The sequence below is a fragment of the Myxocyprinus asiaticus genome, chromosome 13 (assembly GCF_019703515.2).
Source record: "Myxocyprinus asiaticus isolate MX2 ecotype Aquarium Trade chromosome 13, UBuf_Myxa_2, whole genome shotgun sequence".
Taxonomy (NCBI): Eukaryota; Metazoa; Chordata; class Actinopteri; order Cypriniformes; family Catostomidae; genus Myxocyprinus; species Myxocyprinus asiaticus.
Genome location: NC_059356.1, coordinates 50840450 through 50868361, shown reverse-complemented (window position 1 = coordinate 50868361; position 27912 = coordinate 50840450). Strand labels below are relative to the sequence as shown.

Genomic DNA, 27912 nt, shown 5'->3' with positions numbered 1-27912 from the left:
GTAACGGAGAAGAAGACTCCATTTCCCGTGATGCATCTGTTCAGATCGGTGTTTGACGCGCTCCGGAGTGTAGCGTCAGTAGCAGCACGCGCGTCTCCGTTATCATCGCACTCAATGGCTGCGGCTCTCTCTCGCGCTCTAAAATTACCGGGTGAGTCAAACATTAATCGCAAATAAACGATCAAATTATTTATAGCAATAAAACGGTCCAGATGTGACCGCAGTGAAGAGCTCGTGTGCTCGTGCCGTGTTGTTTTGTTTAGTGACGTCAATGATGCTCATTTATTATCATGCTGTTATAACGATATAAAGCATTTAAACTCTGCAACTCATCTGAGTGTTTGATACTAATAACCACGTTTAAAATGGAGCATGTACAGATAGACCGCGCGACGCAACGCGTCAAGACTAGAACGCGCTTGTTATAAACAACGATGCTCTCTCTGCACGGCAATAATGAATATATTATAAATAAACAATAGAATAACAATCAGCATTGCAGACTAGTGCAGGCAAGTACGCTGCTGGAACTGGAAATACCATGTTAATATCAAGTTTTATAGACACCTACCATATTAATGTATTTTACAGACACTATGTTAATATCATATTTTATAGACATCTACCATGTTAATATCATGTTTTATAGACACCTACCATGTTAATGTATTTTACAGACACTATGTTAATATCTTATTTTATAGACACGTACCATTAATATCATGTTTTATAGACACTTACTATGTTAATATCATGATTTATAGACACTTACTATGTTAATATCATGTTTTATAGACACCTACCATGTTAATATCATGTTTTATAGACACTTACTATGTTAATATCATGTTTTATAGACACCTACCATGTTAATATCATATTTTAAAGACACTATGTTAATATCATATTTTATAGACGCCTACCATGTTAATATCATGATTTATAGACACCTACCATGTTAATATATTTTATAGTCACTTACTATGTTAATATCATATTTTATAGACACGTACCATTAATATCACGTTTTATAGACATCTACCATGTTAATATCATGTTTTATAGACATCTACCATTAATATCATGTTTTATAGACACCTACCATGTTAATATCATGTTTTATAGACACTTACTATGTTAATATCATGTTTTATAGACACTTACTATGTTAATATCATGTTTTATAGACACCTACCATGTTAATATCATATTTTAAAGACACTATGTTAATATCATATTTTATAGACACCTACCATGTTAATATCATATTTTATAGACACCTACCATGTTAATATCATGTTTTATAGACAATATGTTAATATCATGATTTATAGACACCTACCATGTTAATATATTTTATAGTCACTTACTATGTTAATATCATATTTTATAGACACGTACCATTAATATCACGTTTTATAGACATCTACCATGTTAATATCATGTTTTATAGACACCTACCATGTTAATATCAAGTTTTATAGACACCTACCATGTTAATATCATATTTTAAAGACACTATGTTAATATCATATTTTATAGACACCTACCATGTTAATATACTTTATAGTCACTTACTATGTTAATATCATGTTTTATAGACACGTACCATTAATATCATGTTTTATAGACACCTACCATGTTAATATATTTTATAGACACTTACTATGTTAATATCATGTTTTATAGACACGTACCATTAATATCACGTTTTATAGACACCTACCATGTTAATATCATGTTTTATAGACATCTACCATTAATATCACGTTTTATAGACACCTACCATGTTAATATCATATTTTATAGACACTTACTATGTTAATATCACGTTTTATAGACACCTACCATGTTAATATATTTTATAGTCACTTACTATGTTAATATCATGTTTTATAGACAATATGTTAATATCATGATTTATAGACACCTACCATGTTAATATATTTTATAGTCACTTACTATGTTAATATCATATTTTATAGACACGTACCATTAATATCACGTTTTATAGACATCTACCATGTTAATATCATGTTTTATAGACACCTACCATGTTAATATCAAGTTTTATAGACACCTACCATGTTAATATCATATTTTAAAGACACTATGTTAATATCATATTTTATAGACACCTACCATGTTAATATACTTTATAGTCACTTACTATGTTAATATCATGTTTTATAGACACGTACCATTAATATCATGTTTTATAGACACCTACCATGTTAATATATTTTATAGACACTTACTATGTTAATATCATGTTTTATAGACACGTACCATTAATATCACGTTTTATAGACACCTACCATGTTAATATCATGTTTTATAGACATCTACCATTAATATCACGTTTTATAGACACCTACCATGTTAATATCATATTTTATAGACACTTACTATGTTAATATCATGATTTATAGACACCTACCATGTTAATATATTTTATAGACACTTACTATGTTAATATCATGTTTTATAGACACGTACCATTAATATCACGTTTTATAGACATCTACCATGTTAATATCATATTTTATAGACACTTACTATGTTAATATCATGTTTTATAGACACGTACCATTAATATCACGTTTTATAGACATCTACCATGTTAATATCATATTTTATAGACACTTACTATGTTAATATCACGTTTTATAGACACCTACCATGTTAATATCATATTTTATAGACACTTACTATGTTAATATCATGTTTTATAGACACGTACCATTAATATCACGTTTTATAGACACCTACCATGTTAATATCATATTTTATAGACACTTACTATGTTAATATCACGTTTTATAGACACCTACCATGTTAATATATTTTATAGTCACTTACTATGTTAATATCATGTTTTATAGACAATATGTTAATATCATGATTTATAGACACCTACCATGTTAATATATTTTATAGTCACTTACTATGTTAATATCATATTTTATAGACACGTACCATTAATATCACGTTTTATAGACATCTACCATGTTAATATCATGTTTTATAGACATCTACCATTAATATCATGTTTTATAGACACCTACCATGTTAATATCAAGTTTTATAGACACCTACCTTGTTAATATCATATTTTAAAGACACTATGTTAATATCATATTTTATAGACACCTACCATGTTAATATACTTTATAGTCACTTACTATGTTAATATCATGTTTTATAGACACCTACCATGTTAATATATTTTATAGACACTTACTATGTTAATATCATGTTTTATAGACACGTACCATTAATATCACGTTTTATAGACACCTACCATGTTAATATCATGTTTTATAGACACCTACCATGTTAATATATTTTATAGACACTTACTATGTTAATATCATGTTTTATAGACACGTACCATTAATATCACGTTTTATAGACACCTACCATGTTAATATCATGTTTTATAGACATCTACCATTAATATCACGTTTTATAGACACCTACCATGTTAATATCATATTTTATAGACACTTACTATGTTAATATCATGATTTATAGACACCTACCATGTTAATATATTTTATAGACACTTACTATGTTAATATCATGTTTTATAGACACGTACCATTAATATCACGTTTTATAGACATCTACCATGTTAATATCATATTTTATAGACACTTACTATGTTAATATCATGTTTTATAGACACGTACCATTAATATCACGTTTTATAGACATCTACCATGTTAATATCATATTTTATAGACACTTACTATGTTAATATCACGTTTTATAGACACCTACCATGTTAATATCATATTTTATAGACACTTACTATGTTAATATCATGATTTATAGACACGTACCATTAATATCACGTTTTATAGACACCTACCATGTTAATATCATATTTTATAGACACTTACTATGTTAATATCATGATTTATAGACACGTACCATTAATATCACGTTTTATAGACATCTACCATGTTAATATATTTTATAGACACTTACTATGTTAATATCATGTTTTATAGACACCTACCATGTTAATATATTTTATAGACACTTACTATGTTAATATCATGTTTTATAGACACGTACCATTAATATCACGTTTTATAGACATCTACCATGTTAATATCATATTTTATAGACATCTACCATTAATATCACGTTTTATAGACACCTACCATGTTAATATCATGTTTTATAGACATCTACCATTAATATCACGTTTTATAGACACCTACCATGTTAATATCATATTTTATAGACACTTACTATGTTAATATCATGATTTATAGACACGTACCATTAATATCACGTTTTATAGACATCTACCATGTTAATATATTTTATAGACACTTACTATGTTAATATCATGTTTTATAGACACGTACCATTAATATCACGTTTTATAGACACCTACCATGTTAATATCATATTTTATAGACACTTACTATGTTAATATCATGTTTTATAGACACGTACCATTAATATCACGTTTTATAGACACCTACCATGTTAATATCATATTTTATAGACACTTACTATGTTAATATCACGTTTTATAGACACCTACCATGTTAATATCATATTTTATAGACACTTACTATGTTAATTTCATGATTTATAGACACGTACCATTAATATCACGTTTTATAGACATCTACCATGTTAATATATTTTATAGACACTTACTATGTTAATATCATGTTTTATAGACACCTACCATTAATATCACGTTTTATAGACACCTACCATGTTAATATCATATTTTATAGACACTTACTATGTTAATATCATGATTTATAGACACGTACCATTAATATCACGTTTTATAGACATCTACCATGTTAATATATTTTATAGACACTTACTATGTTAATATCATGTTTTATAGACACGTACCATTAATATCACGTTTTATAGACACCTACCATGTTAATATCATATTTTATAGACACTTACTATGTTAATATCATGTTTTATAGACACGTACCATTAAGATCACGTTTTATAGACACCTACCATGTTAATATCATATTTTATAGACACTTACTATGTTAATATCATGTTTTATAGACACGTACCATTAATATCACGTTTTATAGACACCTACCATGTTAATATCATATTTTATAGACACTTACTATGTTAATATCATGTTTTATAGACACCTACCATGTTAATATCACATTTTATAGACACTTACTATGTTAATATCATGTTTTATAGACACGTACCATTAATATCACGTTTTATAGACACCTACCATGTTAATATCATATTTTATAGACATCTTACTATGTTAATATCATGTTTTATAGACACCTACCATGTTAATATCATATTTTATAGACACTTACTATGTTAATATCATGATTTATAGACACGTACCATTAATATCACGTTTTATAGACACCTACCATGTTAATATCATGTTTTATAGACACCTACCATGTTAATATCATATTTTATAGACACTTACTATGTTAATATCATGTTTTATAGACACGTACCATTAATATCACGTTTTATAGACACCTACCATGTTAATATCATGTTTTATAGACATCTACCATTAATATCATGTTTTATAGACACCTACCATGTTAATATCATGTTTTATAGACACTTACTATGTTAATATCATGTTTTATAGACACGTACCATTAATATCACGTTTTATAGACACCTACCATGTTAATATCATATTTTATAGACACTTACTATGTTAATATCATGTTTTATAGACACGTACCATTAATATCACGTTTTATAGACACCTACCATGTTAATATCATATTTTATAGACACTTACTATGTTAATATCATGATTTATAGACACCTACCATGTTAATATCATATTTTATAGACACTTACTATGTTAATATCACGTTTTATAGACACCTACCATGTTAATATCATGTTTTATAGACATCTACCATGTTAATATCATATTTTATAGACACTTACTATGTTAATATCATGTTTTATAGACATCTACCATGTTAATATCATATTTTATAGACACTTACTATGTTAATATCATGTTTTATAGACACGTACCATTAATATCACGTTTTATAGACACTTACTATGTTAATATCATGTTTTATAGACATCTACCATGTTAATATCATATTTTATAGACACTTACTATGTTAATATCATGTTTTATAGACACGTACCATTAAGATCACGTTTTATAGACACCTACCATGTTAATATCATGTTTTATAGACACTCGTACTCATGTTAATATCACTGTTTTATAGACACCTACCATGTTAATATCATATTTTATAGACACTTACTATGTTAATATCATGTTTTATAGACACGTACCATTAATATCACGTTTTATAGACACCTACCATGTTAATATCATATTTTATAGACACTTACTATGTTAATATCATGTTTTATAGACACGTACCATTAATATCACGTTTTATAGACACCTACCATGTTAATATCATATTTTATAGACACTTACTATGTTAATATCATGATTTTATAGACACCTACCATGTTAATATCATATTTTATAGACACTTACTATGTTAATATCATGTTTTATAGACACGTACCATTAATATCACGTTTTATAGACACCTACCATGTTAATATCATGTTTTATAGACATCTACCATTAATATCACGTTTTATAGACACCTACCATGTTAATATCATATTTTATAGACACTTACTATGTTAATATCATGATTTATAGACACGTACCATTAATATCACGTTTTATAGACATCTACCATGTTAATATCATGTTTTATAGACACTTACTATGTTAATATCATGTTTTATAGACACGTACCATGTTAATATCACGTTTTATAGACACCTACCATGTTAATATCATGTTTTATAGACACTCTACTATGTTAATATCATGTTTTATAGACACGTACCATTAATATCACGTTTTATAGACACCTACCATGTTAATATCATATTTTATAGACACTTACTATGTTAATATCATGTTTTATAGACACGTACCATTAATATCACGTTTTATAGACACCTACCATGTTAATATCATATTTTATAGACACTTACTATGTTAATATCATGTTTTATAGACACGTACCATTAATATCACGTTTTATAGACACCTACCATGTTAATATCATATTTTATAGACACTTACTATGTTAATATCACGTTTTATAGACACCTACCATGTTAATATCATATTTTATAGACACTTACTATGTTAATATCATGATTTATAGACACGTACCATTAATATCACGTTTTATAGACATCTACCATGTTAATATCATGTTTTATAGACATCTACCATGTTAATATCATATTTTATAGACACTTACTATGTTAATATCATGTTTTATAGACACGTACCATTAATATCACGTTTTATAGACATCTACCATGTTAATATCATGTTTTATAGACATCTACCATTAATATCATGTTTTATAGACACCTACCATGTTAATATCATGTTTTATAGACACTTACTATGTTAATATCATGTTTTATAGACACGTACCATTAATATCACGTTTTATAGACACCTACCATGGTAATATCCTATTTTATAAACACTTACTATGTTAATATCATATTTTATAGACACGTACCATTAATATCACAGTTTATAGACACCTACCATGTTAATATCATATTTTATAGACACTTACTATGTTAATATCATGATTTATAGACACCTACCATGTTAATATATTTTATAGACACTTACTATGTTAATATCATGTTTTATAGACACGTACCATTAATATCACGTTTTATAGACACTTACTATGTTAATATCACGTTTTATAGACATCTACCATGTTAATATCACGTTTTATAGACACCTACCATGTTAATATCATATTTTATAGACACTTACTATGTTAATATCATGATTTATAGACACGTACCATTAATATCACGTTTTATAGACATCTACCATGTTAATATATTTTATAGACACTTACTATGTTAATATCATGTTTTATAGACACGTACCATTAATATCACGTTTTATAGACACCTACCATGTTAATATCATATTTTATAGACACTTACTATGTTAATATCATGTTTTATAGACACGTACCATTAATATCACGTTTTATAGACACCTACCATGTTAATATCATATTTTATAGACACTTACTATGTTAATATCACGTTTTATAGACACCTACCATGTTAATATCATATTTTATAGACACTTACTATGTTAATATCATGATTTATAGACACGTACCATTAATATCACGTTTTATAGACATCTACCATGTTAATATCATTTTATAGACACTTACTATGTTAATATCATGTTTTATAGACACGTACCATTAATATCACGTTTTATAGACACCTACCATGTTAATATCATATTTTATAGACACTTACTATGTTAATATCATGATTTATAGACACGTACCATTAATATCACGTTTTATAGACATCTACCATGTTAATATATTTTATAGACACTTACTATGTTAATATCATGTTTTATAGACACGTACCATTAATATCACGTTTTATAGACACCTACCATGTTAATATCATATTTTATAGACACTTACTATGTTAATATCATGATTTATAGACACCTACCATTAATATCACGTTTTATAGACATCTACCATGTTAATATCATATTTTATAGACACTTACTATGTTAATATCATGTTTTATAGACACCTACCATGTTAATATCATATTTTATAGACACTTACTATGTTAATATCATGATTTATAGACACCTACCATTAATATCACGTTTTATAGACATCTACCATGTTAATATCATGTTTTATAGACATCTACCATGTTAATATCATATTTTATAGACACTTACTATGTTAATATCATGTTTTATAGACACGTACCATTAATATCACGTTTTATAGACATCTACCATGTTAATATCATGTTTTATAGACATCTACCATTAATATCATGTTTTATAGACACCTACCATGTTAATATCATGTTTTATAGACACTTACTATGTTAATATCATGTTTTATAGACACGTACCATTAATATCACGTTTTATAGACACCTACCATGTTAATATCATATTTTATAGACACTTACTATGTTAATATCATGTTTTATAGACACGTACCATTAATATCACGTTTTATAGACACCTACCATGTTAATATCATATTTTATAGACACTTAGTATGTTAATATCATGATTTATAGACACCTACCATGTTAATATATTTTATAGACACTTACTATGTTAATATCATGTTTTATAGACACGTACCATTAATATCACGTTTTATAGACACCTACCATGTTAATATCATGTTTTATAGACATCTACCATTAATATCACGTTTTATAGACACCTACCATGTTAATATCATATTTTATAGACACTTACTATGTTAATATCATGATTTATAGACACGTACCATTAATATCACGTTTTATAGACATCTACCATGTTAATATATTTTATAGACACTTACTATGTTAATATCATGTTTTATAGACACGTACCATTAATATCACGTTTTATAGACACCTACCATGTTAATATCATATTTTATAGACACTTACTATGTTAATATCATGTTTTATAGACACGTACCATTAATATCACGTTTTATAGACACCTACCATGTTAATATCATATTTTATAGACACTTACTATGTTAATATCACGTTTTATAGACACCTACCATGTTAATATCATATTTTATAGACACTTACTATGTTAATATCATGATTTATAGACACGTACCATTAATATCACGTTTTATAGACATCTACCATGTTAATATCATATTTTATAGACACTTACTATGTTAATATCATGATTTATAGACACGTACCATTAATATCACGTTTTATAGACATCTACCATGTTAATATATTTTATAGACACTTACTATGTTAATATCATGTTTTATAGACACGTACCATTAATATCACGTTTTATAGACACCTACCATGTTAATATCATATTTTATAGACACTTACTATGTTAATATCATGTTTTATAGACACGTACCATTAATATCACGTTTTATAGACACCTACCATGTTAATATCATATTTTATAGACACTTACTATGTTAATATCATGATTTATAGACACCTACCATGTTAATATCATATTTTATAGACACTTACTATGTTAATATCATGATTTATAGACACGTACCATTAATATCACGTTTTATAGACATCTACCATGTTAATATATTTTATAGACACTTACTATGTTAATATCATGTTTTATAGACACGTACCATTAATATCACGTTTTATAGACACCTACCATGTTAATATCATATTTTATAGACACTTACTATGTTAATATCATGATTTATAGACACGTACCATTAATATCACGTTTTATAGACATCTACCATGTTAATATATTTTATAGACACTTACTATGTTAATATCATGTTTTATAGACACGTACCATTAAGATCACGTTTTATAGACACCTACCATGTTAATATCATATTTTATAGACACTTACTATGTTAATATCATGTTTTATAGACACCTACCATGTTAATATCATATTTTATAGACACTTACTATGTTAATATCATGTTTTATAGACACGTACCATTAATATCACGTTTTATAGACACCTACCATGTTAATATCATATTTTATAGACACTTACTATGTTAATATCATGTTTTATAGACACTTACTATGTTAATATCATGTTTTATAGACACCTACCATGTTAATATCATATTTTATAGACACTTACTATGTTAATATCACGTTTTATAGACATCTACCATGTTAATATCATGTTTTATAGACATCTACCATGTTAATATCATATTTTATAGACACTTACTATGTTAATATCATGTTTTATAGACACGTACCATTAATATCACGTTTTATAGACACCTACCATGTTAATATCATATTTTATAGACACTTACTATGTTAATATCATGTTTTATAGACACGTACCATTAATATCACGTTTTATAGACACCTACCATGTTAATATCATATTTTATAGACACTTACTATGTTAATATCATGTTTTATAGACACCTACCATGTTAATATCATATTTTATAGACACTTACTATGTTAATATCATGATTTATAGACACGTACCATTAATATCACGTTTTATAGACATCTACCATGTTAATATCATATTTTATAGACACTTACTATGTTAATATCACGTTTTATAGACACCTACCATTAATATCACGTTTTATAGACACCTACCATGTTAATATCATATTTTATAGACACTTACTATGTTAATATCATGATTTATAGACACGTACCATTAATATCACGTTTTATAGACATCTACCATGTTAATATATTTTATAGACACTTACTATGTTAATATCATGTTTTATAGACACGTACCATTAATATCACGTTTTATAGACATCTACCATGTTAATATCATATTTTATAGACACTTACTATGTTAATATCATGTTTTATAGACACGTACCATTAATATCACGTTTTATAGACACCTACCATGTTAATATCATATTTTATAGACACTTACTATGTTAATATCATGTTTTATAGACACCTACCATGTTAATATCATATTTTATAGACACTTACTATGTTAATATCATGTTTTATAGACACGTACCATTAATATCACGTTTTATAGACATCTACCATGTTAATATCATGTTTTATAGACACCTACCATTAATATCACGTTTTATAGACATCTACCATGTTAATATCATATTTTATAGACACTTACTATGTTAATATCATGATTTATAGACACGTACCATTAATATCACGTTTTATAGACATCTACCATGTTAATATATTTTATAGACACTTACTATGTTAATATCATGTTTTATAGACACGTACCATTAATATCACGTTTTATAGACACCTACCATGTTAATATCATATTTTATAGACACTTACTATGTTAATATCATGTTTTATAGACACGTACCATTAATATCACGTTTTATAGACACCTACCATGTTAATATCATATTTTATAGACACTTACTATGTTAATATCATGTTTTATAGACACCTACCATGTTAATATCATATTTTATAGACACTTACTATGTTAATATCATGATTTATAGACACGTACCATTAATATCACGTTTTATAGACATCTACCATGTTAATATCATGTTTTATAGACACTTACTATGTTAATATCATGTTTTATAGACACCTACCATTAATATCACGTTTTATAGACACCTACCATGTTAATATCATATTTTATAGACACTTACTATGTTAATATCATGTTTTATAGACACGTACCATTAATATCATGTTTTATAGACATCTACCATGTTAATATCATGTTTTATAGACACTTACTATGTTAATATCATGTTTTATAGACACGTACCATTAATATCACGTTTTATAGACATCTACCATGTTAATATCATATTTTATAGACACTTACTATGTTAATATCATGTTTTATAGACACCTACCATGTTAATATCATATTTTATAGACACTTACTATGTTAATATCATGTTTTATAGACACGTACCATTAATATCACGTTTTATAGACATCTACCATGTTAATATCATATTTTATAGACACTTACTATGTTAATATCATGTTTTATAGACACGTACCATTAATATCACGTTTTATAGACACTTACTATGTTAATATCACGTTTTATAGACACTTACTATGTTAATATCACGTTTTATAGACATCTACCATGTTAATATATTTTATAGACACTTACTATGTTAATATCATGATTTATAGACACGTACCATTAATATCACGTTTTATAGACATCTACCATGTTAATATCATTTTTATAGACACTTACTATGTTAATATCATGTTTTATAGACACGTACCATTAATATCACGTTTTATAGACACCTACCATGTTAATATCATATTTTATAGACACTTACTATGTTAATATCATGTTTTATAGACACGTACCATTAATATCACGTTTTATAGACATCTACCATGTTAATATCATATTTTATAGACACTTACTATGTTAATATCATGTTTTATAGACACCTACCATGTTAATATCATATTTTATAGACACTTACTATGTTAATTTCATGATTTATAGACACGTACCATTAATATCACGTTTTATAGACATCTACCATGTTAATATATTTTATAGACACTTACTATGTTAATATCATGTTTTATAGACACCTACCATTAATATCACGTTTTATAGACACCTACCATGTTAATATCATATTTTATAGACACTTACTATGTTAATATCATGATTTATAGACACGTACCATTAATATCACGTTTTATAGACATCTACCATGTTAATATATTTTATAGACACTTACTATGTTAATATCATGTTTTATAGACACGTACCATTAATATCACGTTTTATAGACACCTACCATGTTAATATCATATTTTATAGACACTTACTATGTTAATATCATGTTTTATAGACACGTACCATTAATATCACGTTTTATAGACACCTACCATGTTAATATCATATTTTATAGACACTTACTATGTTAATATCACGTTTTATAGACACCTACCATGTTAATATCATATTTTATAGACACTTACTATGTTAATATCATGTTTTATAGACACGTACCATTAATATCACGTTTTATAGACATCTACCATGTTAATATCATGTTTTATAGACACCTACCATTAATATCAAGTTTTATAGACACCTACCATGTTAATATATTTTAAAGACACTATGTTAATATCATATTTTATAGACACTATGTTAATATCATGTTTTATAGACACCTACCATGTTAATATCATATTTTATAGACACTTACTATGTTAATATCATGATTTATAGACACGTACCATTAATATCACGTTTTATAGACACCTACCATGTTAATATCATATTTTATAGACACTTACTATGTTAATATCACGTTTTATAGACATCTACCATGTTAATATATTTTATAGACACTTACTATGTTAATATCATGATTTATAGACACGTACCATTAATATCACGTTTTATAGACATCTACCATGTTAATATATTTTATAGACACTTACTATGTTAATATCATGTTTTATAGACACGTACCATTAATATCATGTTTTATAGACACCTACCATGTTAATATCATATTTTATAGACACTTACTATGTTAATATCACGTTTTATAGACACCTACCATGTTAATATCATATTTTATAGACACTTACTATGTTAATATCATGATTTATAGACACATACCATTAATATCACGTTTTATAGACATCTACCATGTTAATATATTTTATAGACACTTACTATGTTAATATCATGTTTTATAGACACGTACCATGTTAATATCATGTTTTATAGACACTTACTATGTTAATATCATGATTTATAGACACCTACCATGTTAATATATTTTATAGACACTTACTATGTTAATATCATGTTTTATAGACACGTACCATGTTAATATCATGTTTTATAGACACTTACTATGTTAATATCATGATTTATAGACACCTACCATGTTAATATATTTTATAGACACTTACTATGTTAATATCACGTTTTATAGACACTTACTATGTTAATATCACGTTTTATAGACACCTACCATGTTAATATCATATTTTATAGACACTTACTATGTTAATATCATGTTTTATAGACACTTACCATTAATATCACGTTTTATAGACACCTACCATGTTAATATCATATTTTATAGACACTTACTATGTTAATATCATGTTTTATAGACACCTACCATGTTAATATCATATTTTATAGACACTTACTATGTTAATATCATGATTTATAGACACGTACCATTAATATCACGTTTTATAGACATCTACCATGTTAATATATTTTATAGACACTTACTATGTTAATATCATGTTTTATAGACACGTACCATTAATATCACGTTTTATAGACACCTACCATGTTAATATCATATTTTATAGACACTTACTATGTTAATATCATGATTTATAGACACCTACCATTAATATCACGTTTTATAGACATCTACCATGTTAATATCATGTTTTATAGACATCTACCATGTTAATATCATATTTTATAGACACTTACTATGTTAATATCATGTTTTATAGACACGTACCATTAATATCACGTTTTATAGACATCTACCATGTTAATATCATATTTTATAGACACTTACTATGTTAATATCATGTTTTATAGACATCTACCATTAATATCATGTTTTATAGACACCTACCATGTTAATATCATGTTTTATAGACACTTACTATGTTAATATCATGTTTTATAGACACGTACCATGTTAATATCATGTTTTATAGACACTTACTATGTTAATATCATGATTTATAGACACCTACCATGTTAATATATTTTATAGACACTTACTATGTTAATATCACGTTTTATAGACACTTACTATGTTAATATCACGTTTTATAGACACCTACCATGTTAATATCATATTTTATAGACACTTACTATGTTAATATCATGTTTTATAGACACTTACCATTAATATCACGTTTTATAGACACCTACCATGTTAATATCATATTTTATAGACACTTACTATGTTAATATCACGTTTTATAGACATCTACCATGTTAATATATTTTATAGACACTTACTATGTTAATATCATGTTTTATAGACACGTACCATTAATATCATGTTTTATAGACATCTACCATGTTAATATATTTTATAGACACTTACTATGTTAATATCATGATTTATAGACACCTACCATTAATATCACGTTTTATAGACATCTACCATGTTAATATCATATTTTATAGACACTTACTATGTTAATATCATGTTTTATAGACACCTACCATGTTAATATCATATTTTATAGACACTTACTATGTTAATATCATGATTTATAGACACCTACCATTAATATCACGTTTTATAGACATCTACCATGTTAATATCATATTTTATAGACACTTACTATGTTAATATCATGTTTTATAGACACCTACCATGTTAATATCATATTTTATAGACACTTACTATGTTAATATCATGATTTATAGACACCTACCATTAATATCACGTTTTATAGACATCTACCATGTTAATATCATGTTTTATAGACATCTACCATGTTAATATCATATTTTATAGACACTTACTATGTTAATATCATGTTTTATAGACACGTACCATTAATATCACGTTTTATAGACATCTACCATGTTAATATCATGTTTTATAGACATCTACCATTAATATCATGTTTTATAGACACCTACCATGTTAATATCATGTTTTATAGACACTTACTATGTTAATATCATGTTTTATAGACACCTACCATGTTAATATCATATTTTAAAGACACTATGTTAATATCATATTTTATAGACACCTACCATGTTAATATCATATTTTATAGACACCTACCATGTTAATATCATGATTTATAGACACCTACCATGTTAATATATTTTATAGTCACTTACTATGTTAATATCATGTTTTATAGACACGTACCATTAATATCACAGTTTATAGACACCTACCATGGTAATATCCTATTTTATAAACACTTACTATGTTAATATCATGTTTTATAGACAACTACCATGTTAATATCATATTTTATAGACACTTACTATGTTAATATCATGTTTTATAGACACGTACCATTAATATCACGTTTTATAGACATCTACCATGTTAATATCATATTTTGTAGACACTTACTATGTTAATATCATGATTTATAGACACGTACCATTAATATCACGTTTTATAGACATCTACCATGTTAATATATTTTATAGACACTTACTATGTTAATATCATGTTTTATAGACACGTACCATTAATATCACGTTTTATAGACATCTACCATGTTAATATCATATTTTGTAGACACTTACTATGTTAATATCATGATTTATAGACACGTACCATTAATATCACGTTTTATAGACATCTACCATGTTAATATCATATTTTATAGACACTTACTATGTTAATATCATGTTTTATAGACACGTACCATTAATATCACGTTTTATAGACACCTACCATGTTAATATCATATTTTATAGACACTTACTATGTTAATATCATGATTTATAGACACCTACTATGTTAATATATTTTATAGACACTTACTATGTTAATATCATGTTTTATAGACACGTACCATGTTAATATCATGTTTTATAGACACTTACTATGTTAATATCATGATTTATAGACACCTACCATGTTAATATATTTTATAGACACTTACTATGTTAATATCATGTTTTATAGACACGTACCATTAATATCACGTTTTATAGACACCTACCATGTTAATATCATATTTTATAGACACTTACTATGTTAATATCATGATTTATAGACACATACCATTAATATCACGTTTTATAGACATCTACCATGTTAATATATTTTATAGACACTTACTATGTTAATATCCTGTTTTATAGACACGTACCATTAATATCACGTTTTATAGACATCTACCATGTTAATATCATATTTTATAGACACTTACTATGTTAATATCATGATTTATAGACACGTACCATTAATATCACGTTTTATAGACATCTACCATGTTAATATATTTTATAGACACTTACTATGTTAATATCATGTTTTATAGACACGTACCATTAATATCACGTTTTATAGACACCTACCATGTTAATATATTTTATAGACACTTACTATGTTAATATCATGTTTTATAGACACGTACCATTAATATCACGTTTTATAGACACCTACCATGTTAATATATTTTATAGACACTTACTATGTTAATATCATGTTTTATAGACACGTACCATTAATATCACGTTTTATAGACACCTACCATGTTAATATCATATTTTATAGACACTTACTATGTTAATATCATGATTTATAGACACCTACCATGTTAATATATTTTATAGACACTTACTATTTTAATATCATGATTTATAGACACGTACCATTAATATCACGTTTTATAGACATCTATCATGTTAATATATTTTATAGACACTTACTATGTTAATATCATGTTTTATAGACACGTACCATTAATATCACGTTTTATAGACATCTACCATGTTAATATCATATTTTATAGACACTTACTATGTTAATATCATGTTTTATAGACACCTTCCATGTTAATATCATATTTTATAGACACTTACTATGTTAATATCATGATTTATAGACACGTACCATTAATATCACGTTTTATAGACATCTACCATGTTAATATATTTTATAGACACTTACTATGTTAATATCATGTTTTATAGACACGTACCATTAATATCACGTTTTATAGACATCTACCATGTTAATATCATATTTTATAGACACTTACTATGTTAATATCATGATTTATAGACACGTACCATTAATATCACGTTTTATAGACACCTACCATGTTAATATCATATTTTATAGACACTTACTATGTTAATATCACGTTTTATAGACATCTACCATGTTAATATATTTTATAGACACTTACTATGTTAATATCATGTTTTATAGACACGTACCATTAATATCACGTTTTATAGACACCTACCATGTTAATATCATATTTTATAGACACTTACTATGTTAATATCATGTTTTATAGACACCTACCATGTTAATATATTTTATAGACACCTACCATGTTAATATCATGTTTTATAGACACCTACCATGTTAATATCATGTTTTATAGACATCTACCATGTTATTATCATATTTTATAGACACCTACCATTAATATCATATTTTATAGACATCTACCATGTTAATATCATATTTTATAGACACCTACCATTAATATCATATTTTATAGACATCTACCATGTTAATAGCATATTTTATAGACACTTACTATGTTAATATCATGTTTTATAGACACGTACCATTAATATCACGTTTTATAGACATCTACCATGTTAATATCATATTTTATAGACACTTACTATGTTAATATCATGTTTTATAGACACCTTCCATGTTAATATCATATTTTATAGACACTTACTATGTTAATATCATGATTTATAGACACGTACCATTAATATCACGTTTTATAGACATCTACCATGTTAATATATTTTATAGACACTTACTATGTTAATATCATGTTTTATAGACACGTACCATTAATATCACGTTTTATAGACATCTACCATGTTAATATCATATTTTATAGACACTTACTATGTTAATATCATGATTTATAGACACGTACCATTAATATCACGTTTTATAGACACCTACCATGTTAATATCATATTTTATAGACACTTACTATGTTAATATCACGTTTTATAGACATCTACCATGTTAATATATTTTATAGACACTTACTATGTTAATATCATGTTTTATAGACACGTACCATTAATATCACGTTTTATAGACACCTACCATGTTAATATCATATTTTATAGACACTTACTATGTTAATATCATGTTTTATAGACACCTACCATGTTAATATATTTTATAGACACCTACCATGTTAATATCATGTTTTATAGACACCTACCATGTTAATATCATGTTTTATAGACATCTACCATGTTATTATCATATTTTATAGACACCTACCATTAATATCATATTTTATAGACATCTACCATGTTAATATCATATTTTATAGACACCTACCATTAATATCATATTTTATAGACATCTACCATGTTAATAGCATATTTTATAGACACTTACTATGTTAATATCATGTTTTATAGACACGTACCATTAATATCACGTTTTATAGACTCCTACCATGTTAATATCATATTTTATAGACACTTACTATGTTAATATCATGTTTTATAGACACCTACCATGTTAATATCATATTTTATAGACACTTACTATGTTAATATCCTGTTTTATAGACACGTACCATTAATATCACGTTTTATAGACATCTACCATGTTAATATATTTTATAGTCACTTACTATGTTAATATCATATTTTAAAGACACTATGTTAATATCATATTTTGTAGACACTTACTATGTTAATATCATGATTTATAGACACCTACCATGTTAATATATTTTATAGACACCTACCATGTTAATATATTTTATAGACACCTACCATGTTAATATCATGTTTTATAGACACGTACCATGTTAATATATTTTATAGACACTTACTATGTTAATATCATGTTTTATAGACACCATTTTAGTATAATATTTTATAGACACTATGTTAATATATTTTATAGTCATTATGTTAATATCATATTTTATATACACTATGTTAATATAATATTTTATAGACACTTACCATGTTAATATGATGTTTTATAGACACCATTTTAATATAATATTTTATAGAAACTATGTTAATATCATGTTTTGTAGACACTATGTTAATATCATGGTATTCTTTGAGGCTTTGTAGTGCTATAGTATATGAATATGTTAATCAATCAATAACATAGTACAAGTCAAAGTAGCATAATATAACCACAATAGTTTTTTTCATGGTTCTTTAATCATTTTCTCAAATGGCTACACTGTGAAAAGGAGCGATTTCTTCCTGAACTGACCATTAAAATGAGTTTTGTTGGTGAATCAAACAATGTCGCTCATACACTAAGATTAGTCTCAGTTTGTTTTTGTTTACTAAGTGTTTATAGAACTCTGTGTTTGTGTGTGTTTGAGTAGGTAAGAAGGGTACAGATCTGGGCGAGTATGATCCTCTGACGCAGGCCGACAGTGAAGACGAAATCGAAGAAGATGATCTGGTTCTCAATTATCCTCGTAACGGTCTGAGTCCGGAGCTGAGGGGCCGTCAGTGTGTGGATGAAGAGGAGTTTGATGAAGATGAGTGGAGAGTTCAGGGCCAGCAGCCCCAGAGAGAGAGGGTGGGGCTTGAGCCAGAGGGGACGGGGTTAGGGCGGGGCCAGGGCGGAGACTCTGAGGAGAAGGCGGTGCGTGTGCGAGGGGCGGTGCAGACTGCTGCATTCCTGCTGCCGCTGAGCTGCGCTGCCGTGCTGGTGCTGCTGTGTGCATTTCTCATTCCTTGCCCGCAGGGGGCGTTACACAACACACCGCGGTGGGAGACAGAGCTCGGAGATGTGGGCGGTGAGTGACACTCAAACACATAAATAATCTCACTGATCGACCAGCTTCTAAATGTGCTCTTCCTCTCAGGTGTGACATCACCTCCTGTTGCATTGTGGGATGTTGATGGAGACGGACTGGACGACGTTTTGATTGGTGTCACGAACATCTCCAATGACAGTCAGCCAATGAGCTCTCAGAGTAAAGGTGAGCGCACGACAGAGAACACGTGACCAGAACAATCAGTGCCTGGCCAATCAAAAGTGATGATTTTAAAAGTGACATCACACAACAGTCATAATGACAGACAAAATCAGGTCAAAATATTTATATCAACTCACCATAATAAAAACACATCCAGTTTAACGGCACTGACGTTTGAAGGGAACTCTGTCGCCCCCTTGAGGACTGAGGTTTGTTAACAGCACTGTAACGCAATAACATAACCGGACTGCGCGTTAGCCAAGCGCTCACATCTGCGCGCATGTACTTGCGTTGAGTGCGTTTCGGACTTTATATGAAAATATTAACATCTGTGACTCTTCTGACTTGACCATGTGTGTGTGTGTGTAGAATACAGTGTGATGGCAGTGAGTGGCATCAGTGGGCAGGTGTTGTGGAGGCGGGTGCTCAGAGAACCGCTCATCTCACTGCAGTGTGGACTACAGACAGGAAGTGCTGATCCTCACTACAGGGAACTGGAGACGTCTGCTTGCATCCTGATCAGCTCCAGTCACATCATCAGTGTTAATGCATCTACAGGTCAAACACACACACACACTGATCCAGTGACATTCATCTTGTGTTCGGTGCTTCATTTAGAGGAAAAAAGGACTTCAGAAGACATGGATTAAACCACTGGAGTTTTATGGATTACTTTTATGCTGCCTTTATGTGATTTTTGGAGCTTCAAAGTTCTGGTCACCATTCACTTGCATTATATTTTATTATTCATAGATTCCTTTACTTGAAAACTGTAAACACTGCATCCTAGACTGTCTCTTTGTTTGACCAACGGCAGACAGGGGGCGTATTCAGAAAGCTGTGTGTGTTACAGGCAGGACGTTCTGGACCGCAGCTGTGGGTAACGTGGAGTCTCATGCTGTTCTGCTGCCGGATCTGCAGGGAGACGCATTTCCAGAACTACTGATCACAACACTACCAGCTGACCAGGTCATACACACTGACCTCTGACCTTCACCTGCTCACACTCACAGATTATCTGTTTCTATGGCAACAGGTTTGTTGTCAGTGACAGGAAGATACTTGACTTTCATTCAGCTCGAATTCTCCTGCAAAACATTAAAGAATTCAGAAACACTGACTGTAATTAAGAGATTTTAGTCTTTACATGACGTCACTACTGTCATAATGTCGACATGAACGGTTTTTAGTAATTCAAGAATTACTGTCACTGATGATCTCTGCAGGTGTCTGATCTCGCTCTCGTCTTGATCTCGGGGAGGTCTGGAGCTCTGATTGGCCGGCCGGTGAACTTTAACCTCACTGCACAGGGGAAGCTGATTGGTCCGCTGCTGCACGAGACGGCGACTGGAGCGTATTACATCCTGTTTGGACTGGGTGAGTGTCACGCTTTTATTACTTCATAGGTTCAGTTTACAAATGCTGCATCAGGTTTGAATTAGTGTGTGTGTGTGTGTGTGTGTGTGTGTGTGTGCGTGTGTGTGTGCAGGCACTGTGGAGGCCGTGTCTCTCAGTTATATTTATAGTCAGGCCACTGGCAGGACAGCCTCGTCTAGAGTCCGACTGAAGGACCCCAACTGGGAACGACTAAGAAAGAACAACACAACACTCATACACATCAGCAGGTGACAACACACACAACTGCAACACACACTCAAACTACAACACAACACTCATACACATCAGCAGGTGACAACACACAACTGCAACACACATTCAAACTACAACACAACACTCATACACATCAGCAGGTGACAACACACAACTGCAACACACATTCAAACTACATCACAACACTCATACACATCAGCAGGTGACAACACACACTCAACTGCAATACACACTCAAACTACAACACAACACTCATACACATCAGCAGGTGACAACACACACAACTGCAACACACACTCAAACTACAACACAACACTCATACACATCAGCAGGTGACAACACACACAACTGCAACACACACTCAAACTACAACACAACACTCATACACATCAGCAGGTGACAACACACACAACTGCAACACACACTCAGACTACAACACAACACTCATACACATCAGCAGGTGACAACACACACAACTGCAACACACACTCAAACTACAACACAACACTCATACACACCAGCAGGTGACAACACACACAACTACAACACACACTCAGACTACAACACAACACTCATACGCATCAGCAGGTGACAACACACATTCAAACTACAACACAACACTCATACGCATCAGCAGGTGACAACACACACTCAAACTACAACACAACACTCATACGCATCAGCAGGTGACAACACACATTCAAACTACAACACAACACTCATACACATCAGCAGGTGACAACACACACTCAGACTACAACACAACACTCATACACATCAGCAGGTGACAACACACATTCAGACTACAACACAACACTCATACACATCAGCAGGTGACAACACACATTTAAACTACAACACAACACTCATACACATCAGCAGGTGACAACACACACTCAGACTACAACACAACACTCATACGCATCAGCAGGTGACAACACACATTCAAACTACAACACAACACTCATACACATCAGCAGGTGACAACACACATTTAAACTACAACACAACACTCATACACATCAGCAGGTGACAATACACACTCAAACTACAACACAACACTCATACACATCAGCAGGTGACAACACACATTTAAACTACAACACAACACTCATACACATCAGCAGGTGACAACACACATTTAAACTACAACACAACACTCATACACATCAGCAGGTGACAATACACACTCAAACTACAACACAACACTCATACACATCAGCAGGTGACAACACACATTTAAACTACAACACAACACTCATACACATCAGCAGGTGACAACACACAACTGCAACACACACTCAGACTACAACACAACACTCATACACATCAGCAGGTGACAACACACACAACTGCAACACACATTCAAACTACAACACAACACTCATACACATCAGCAGGTGACAACACACACTCAGACTACAACACAACACTCATACACATCAGCAGGTGACAACACACATTCAGACTACAACACAACACTCATACACATCAGCAGGTGACAACACACATTTAAACTACAACACAACACTCATACACATCAGCAGGTGACAACACACACTCAGACTACAACACAACACTCATACGCATCAGCAGGTGACAACACACATTCAAACTACAACACAACACTCATACACATCAGCAGGTGACAACACACATTTAAACTACAACACAACACTCATACACATCAGCAGGTGACAATACACACTCAAACTACAACACAACACTCATACACATCAGCAGGTGACAACACACATTTAAACTACAACACAACACTCATACACATCAGCAGGTGACAATACACACTCAAACTACAACACAACACTCATACACATCAGCAGGTGACACACACAACTGCAACACACACTCAAACTACAACACAACACTCATACACATCAGCAGGTGACAACACACAACTGCAACACACACTCAAACTACAACACAACACTCATACACATCAGCAGGTGACAACACACATTCAAACTACATCACAACACTCATACACATCAGCAGGTGACAACACACACAACTGCAACACACACTCAAACTACAACACAACACTCATACACATCAGCAGGTGACAACACACACAACTACAACACACACTCAGACTACACATTCAGAGTACTAACTGCATGTAAATACAGGAGTGAATCCCTTCGATGATCATTCTGGGTGTGAACGCTCCAGAACTCATGATGATTGACACAGTGACAACAGCTGTGTACTGTTGCTGAAACCCTTCTGTCTGTCTGTGTGTCTGTCTGTCAGTGGCGCAGAGCAGGTGGAGTTCTTGCTTCCTCTTGTTGCTGGTTTGTGTCATAATCACAATAATCTAGACACTGTGTCGGTGCTGAACGCGAGTCGCAGTGATTGGATCCTGGTGTGTGGAGTAAACAGCAGACTGTCTGTACTGAAACAGAGTGACACACATGCTGCATGGACGCTCAGCCTCACTTCAATACACAGGTGTGTGTGTGCCATGTAAAAAATCATGCCAACAGTCCAAGACTCCCTAGCAACCACAAAGCAACACCATGGTAACTGCCCAAAACACCCTAGTTACCACATAGCAACACCATGACAGTTGCTCAAAACACCCTAAAACCCACATAGCCACACTATGGCAATCACCTAAAAGACCTTAGTAACCACATCGCAACATGCAAAGATCATGTCAAACACCCTAGCAACCACATAGCAACAACATGGTAGCCATCTAAAACACCCAAGCAACCACATAGCATAACCATGGCAACCACCCAAAACACTCAGCCACATAGCAACATGCTAAAAACCATGCCAAACACCCTAGCAACCACATAGCCACATGATAACTGCCCAAAACACCCTAACAACCACATAGACAAATGAAAACCGCCCAAAACACCCTAGCAACCACTATAGAAACACCATGGCAACCACCTAAAAGACCTTAGTAACCACATCACAACATGCAAAAAATTATGTCAAACACCCTAGCAACCACATAGTAACAACATGGTAGCCATCTAAAACACCCAAGCAACCACATAGCCAGATGCCAAACACACTAGCAGCCACATAGCAACACCATCACAACCACCCAAAACACCCTAGCAATCACATAGCAGGCAACCACCTACATCACCTTAACATCATGGCAGAGATTTGCAAACGCCACTCCACAAATGTCTTTTTTCTGTGTGTTTACAGTCGTCCGGTGTCGGGTCACTTTAATGATGATGGTGTTCCTGATGTGCTCATTGATCAGTCTGCCAATGGCATCAGGAAGGTGTGAATATTAACATCTCATTAACACAATCACATGATGCAGTGAGTTGAGTCAGCGCTTACAGTCGTTGTCCATCACAGGTGCAGATCATTGACGGCACTCAGGGGCGGAGCTTATGGGAGGCGGAGTTTGTGTGTCCTCGTCTGGCAGTGGAGGACTCATCCGTTCTGACCACATCCGGCCAATCGGTGTTCCTGTTCTGGGCGGGAGATCCACTCACACAATCGCAGAACGTTACCAAGGCAACAGAGCATTCTGCTGATGTGACATGATGAATTACTGTGTTCAGTGAAGAGCTGAAGCTGAAGTGAGTGCGATTGTGTTTCCACAGGCGGCCGCAGCCGAACCGGTTCAGCGCAAACTCTTCCTGCTTCATCCGTACTATCCCACAATCCTCCTGCAGCTGAGCAGCACCACAGACACCGTTCTCACGGCAACAGGTGACACCATCAGTGTTGGGGGATTGTTAGTGTTAAACTCATTACCTTACAACGTTAGTACAACGTTAGTTGCTTTTGACTAGTTTTGTGTTGGTAACGTGTGTTAATTGAAGCGCATTATTCTGAATTAAAGCACACTTGTTCTCACCGTCCGTCTGTCTGTCTGTCTGTCTGTCTGTGTCTGTCTGTGTGTCAGTGAGTTATCAGTCGCAGCAGAAAGACGCGTCTTACATCAGTGTGTCATCTCGGCCCACGTCCAGTCTGGGACTTGGAAATCGACTGCTCAAGAGTTTCAGTATGAAAGCAGCGATTGCGGCCGGTCAGATCGTCCAGCTGGGAGACGTGAGCAGAGATGTCGGCGCTTTCCACATCAACAAGTTCTTCAGACGCTTGTCCTTTAAACAGGTCTGAGAAAACATGCCAAGCTGGGCCAGAAAGGAAATCAAAAGGAGACTTCTGGACACGTCACTGAAATCATACAGTTTTGAGTTGCGTTCATGTAGCCGCTGTTGTGTGTTTGTCTCTGCAGTGAGTTTGTCCCGCTCATACCTGAACACGTCTGTTTCCTGTGGGATCCTCTCCGTGTGCCGACACGTCCTCATTCCTGCCGCTGCTGCCGGAAGTCTCATGTGGATTTTGTGTTCCTGAAAGTTGAATGCATGTCTTTTGTTTCTGTTCATGAAGGTTCATTTTCCCAGAAATAGGCCAGTAAGACTTCAATATGACTGAAGGAATATGTGTATATACTTGATCTATTTGAACTTTAACTTAATTTAAACTTGATATTAGAAGTCTGAGACAAAGGAACTCCATGAACATGTGCGGGACTCTTGTTCTGTGATTTTAATTCTCACTCTGGCCAGTACAGTGAGTTTTTCAGCTTTACACATTGGGTTTGTTGTAGATATCTTTCACACTGTACAGTATTTATAGAAGTGAAATGGACATGTTGTGTGTTTGATGCATAAGTGACTGAAATACGGATGTAAATACACTGAACAATAAACACTTCGTTCCACTTAACACTGAAATACTGGATGTTCAATATTTGTGTGCTGAGATGAAAATAATAAATGAGATCTCTGTTAAATCTGTTATAGTAGTGTTTACGTGCACTTTTAAAGTAAAATTTAAGACCAATAATTTGTCTTTTTAAAATGGCATGTAAACGTTTTGGTCTGACTGATTTCTGTTGGTTTATTCTGTAATTAATGAACGTCTGACTTCTCATTTTCCAGCTTATTACAAGATGACTTGCCAAATAAATAAATAAATGCA

The 27912-nt window shown here is 30.9% G+C and overlaps 1 protein-coding gene and 1 long non-coding RNA gene across 3 annotated transcripts; both read left to right on the top strand.

The window, feature by feature from the left end:
* The first annotated feature begins 22 nt into the window (after positions 1 to 22).
* Positions 23 to 27912, top strand: fam234b (family with sequence similarity 234 member B). Of its 2 annotated transcripts, XM_051715110.1 has the most exons (13): positions 23 to 151; positions 20707 to 21126; positions 21196 to 21312; positions 21679 to 21867; positions 22163 to 22278; positions 22536 to 22686; positions 22799 to 22934; positions 25192 to 25389; positions 26116 to 26194; positions 26275 to 26436; positions 26526 to 26634; positions 26831 to 27039; positions 27164 to 27912. In XM_051715110.1, the coding sequence occupies exons 1-13, from the start codon at positions 31 to 33 to the stop codon at positions 27164 to 27166; spliced, it is 2010 nt and encodes a 669-aa protein (XP_051571070.1). In that variant the 5' UTR covers positions 23 to 30; the 3' UTR covers positions 27167 to 27912. The 2 variants fall into 2 exon arrangements, with proteins under 2 accessions (XP_051571070.1, XP_051571069.1); XM_051715109.1 differs by having other exon boundaries at positions 26831 to 27912.
* Positions 23924 to 24667, top strand: LOC127450769 (uncharacterized). Its single transcript, XR_007899029.1, has 3 exons — positions 23924 to 24047; positions 24097 to 24194; positions 24615 to 24667. It is a non-coding gene; the product is annotated as an uncharacterized LOC127450769 (long non-coding RNA).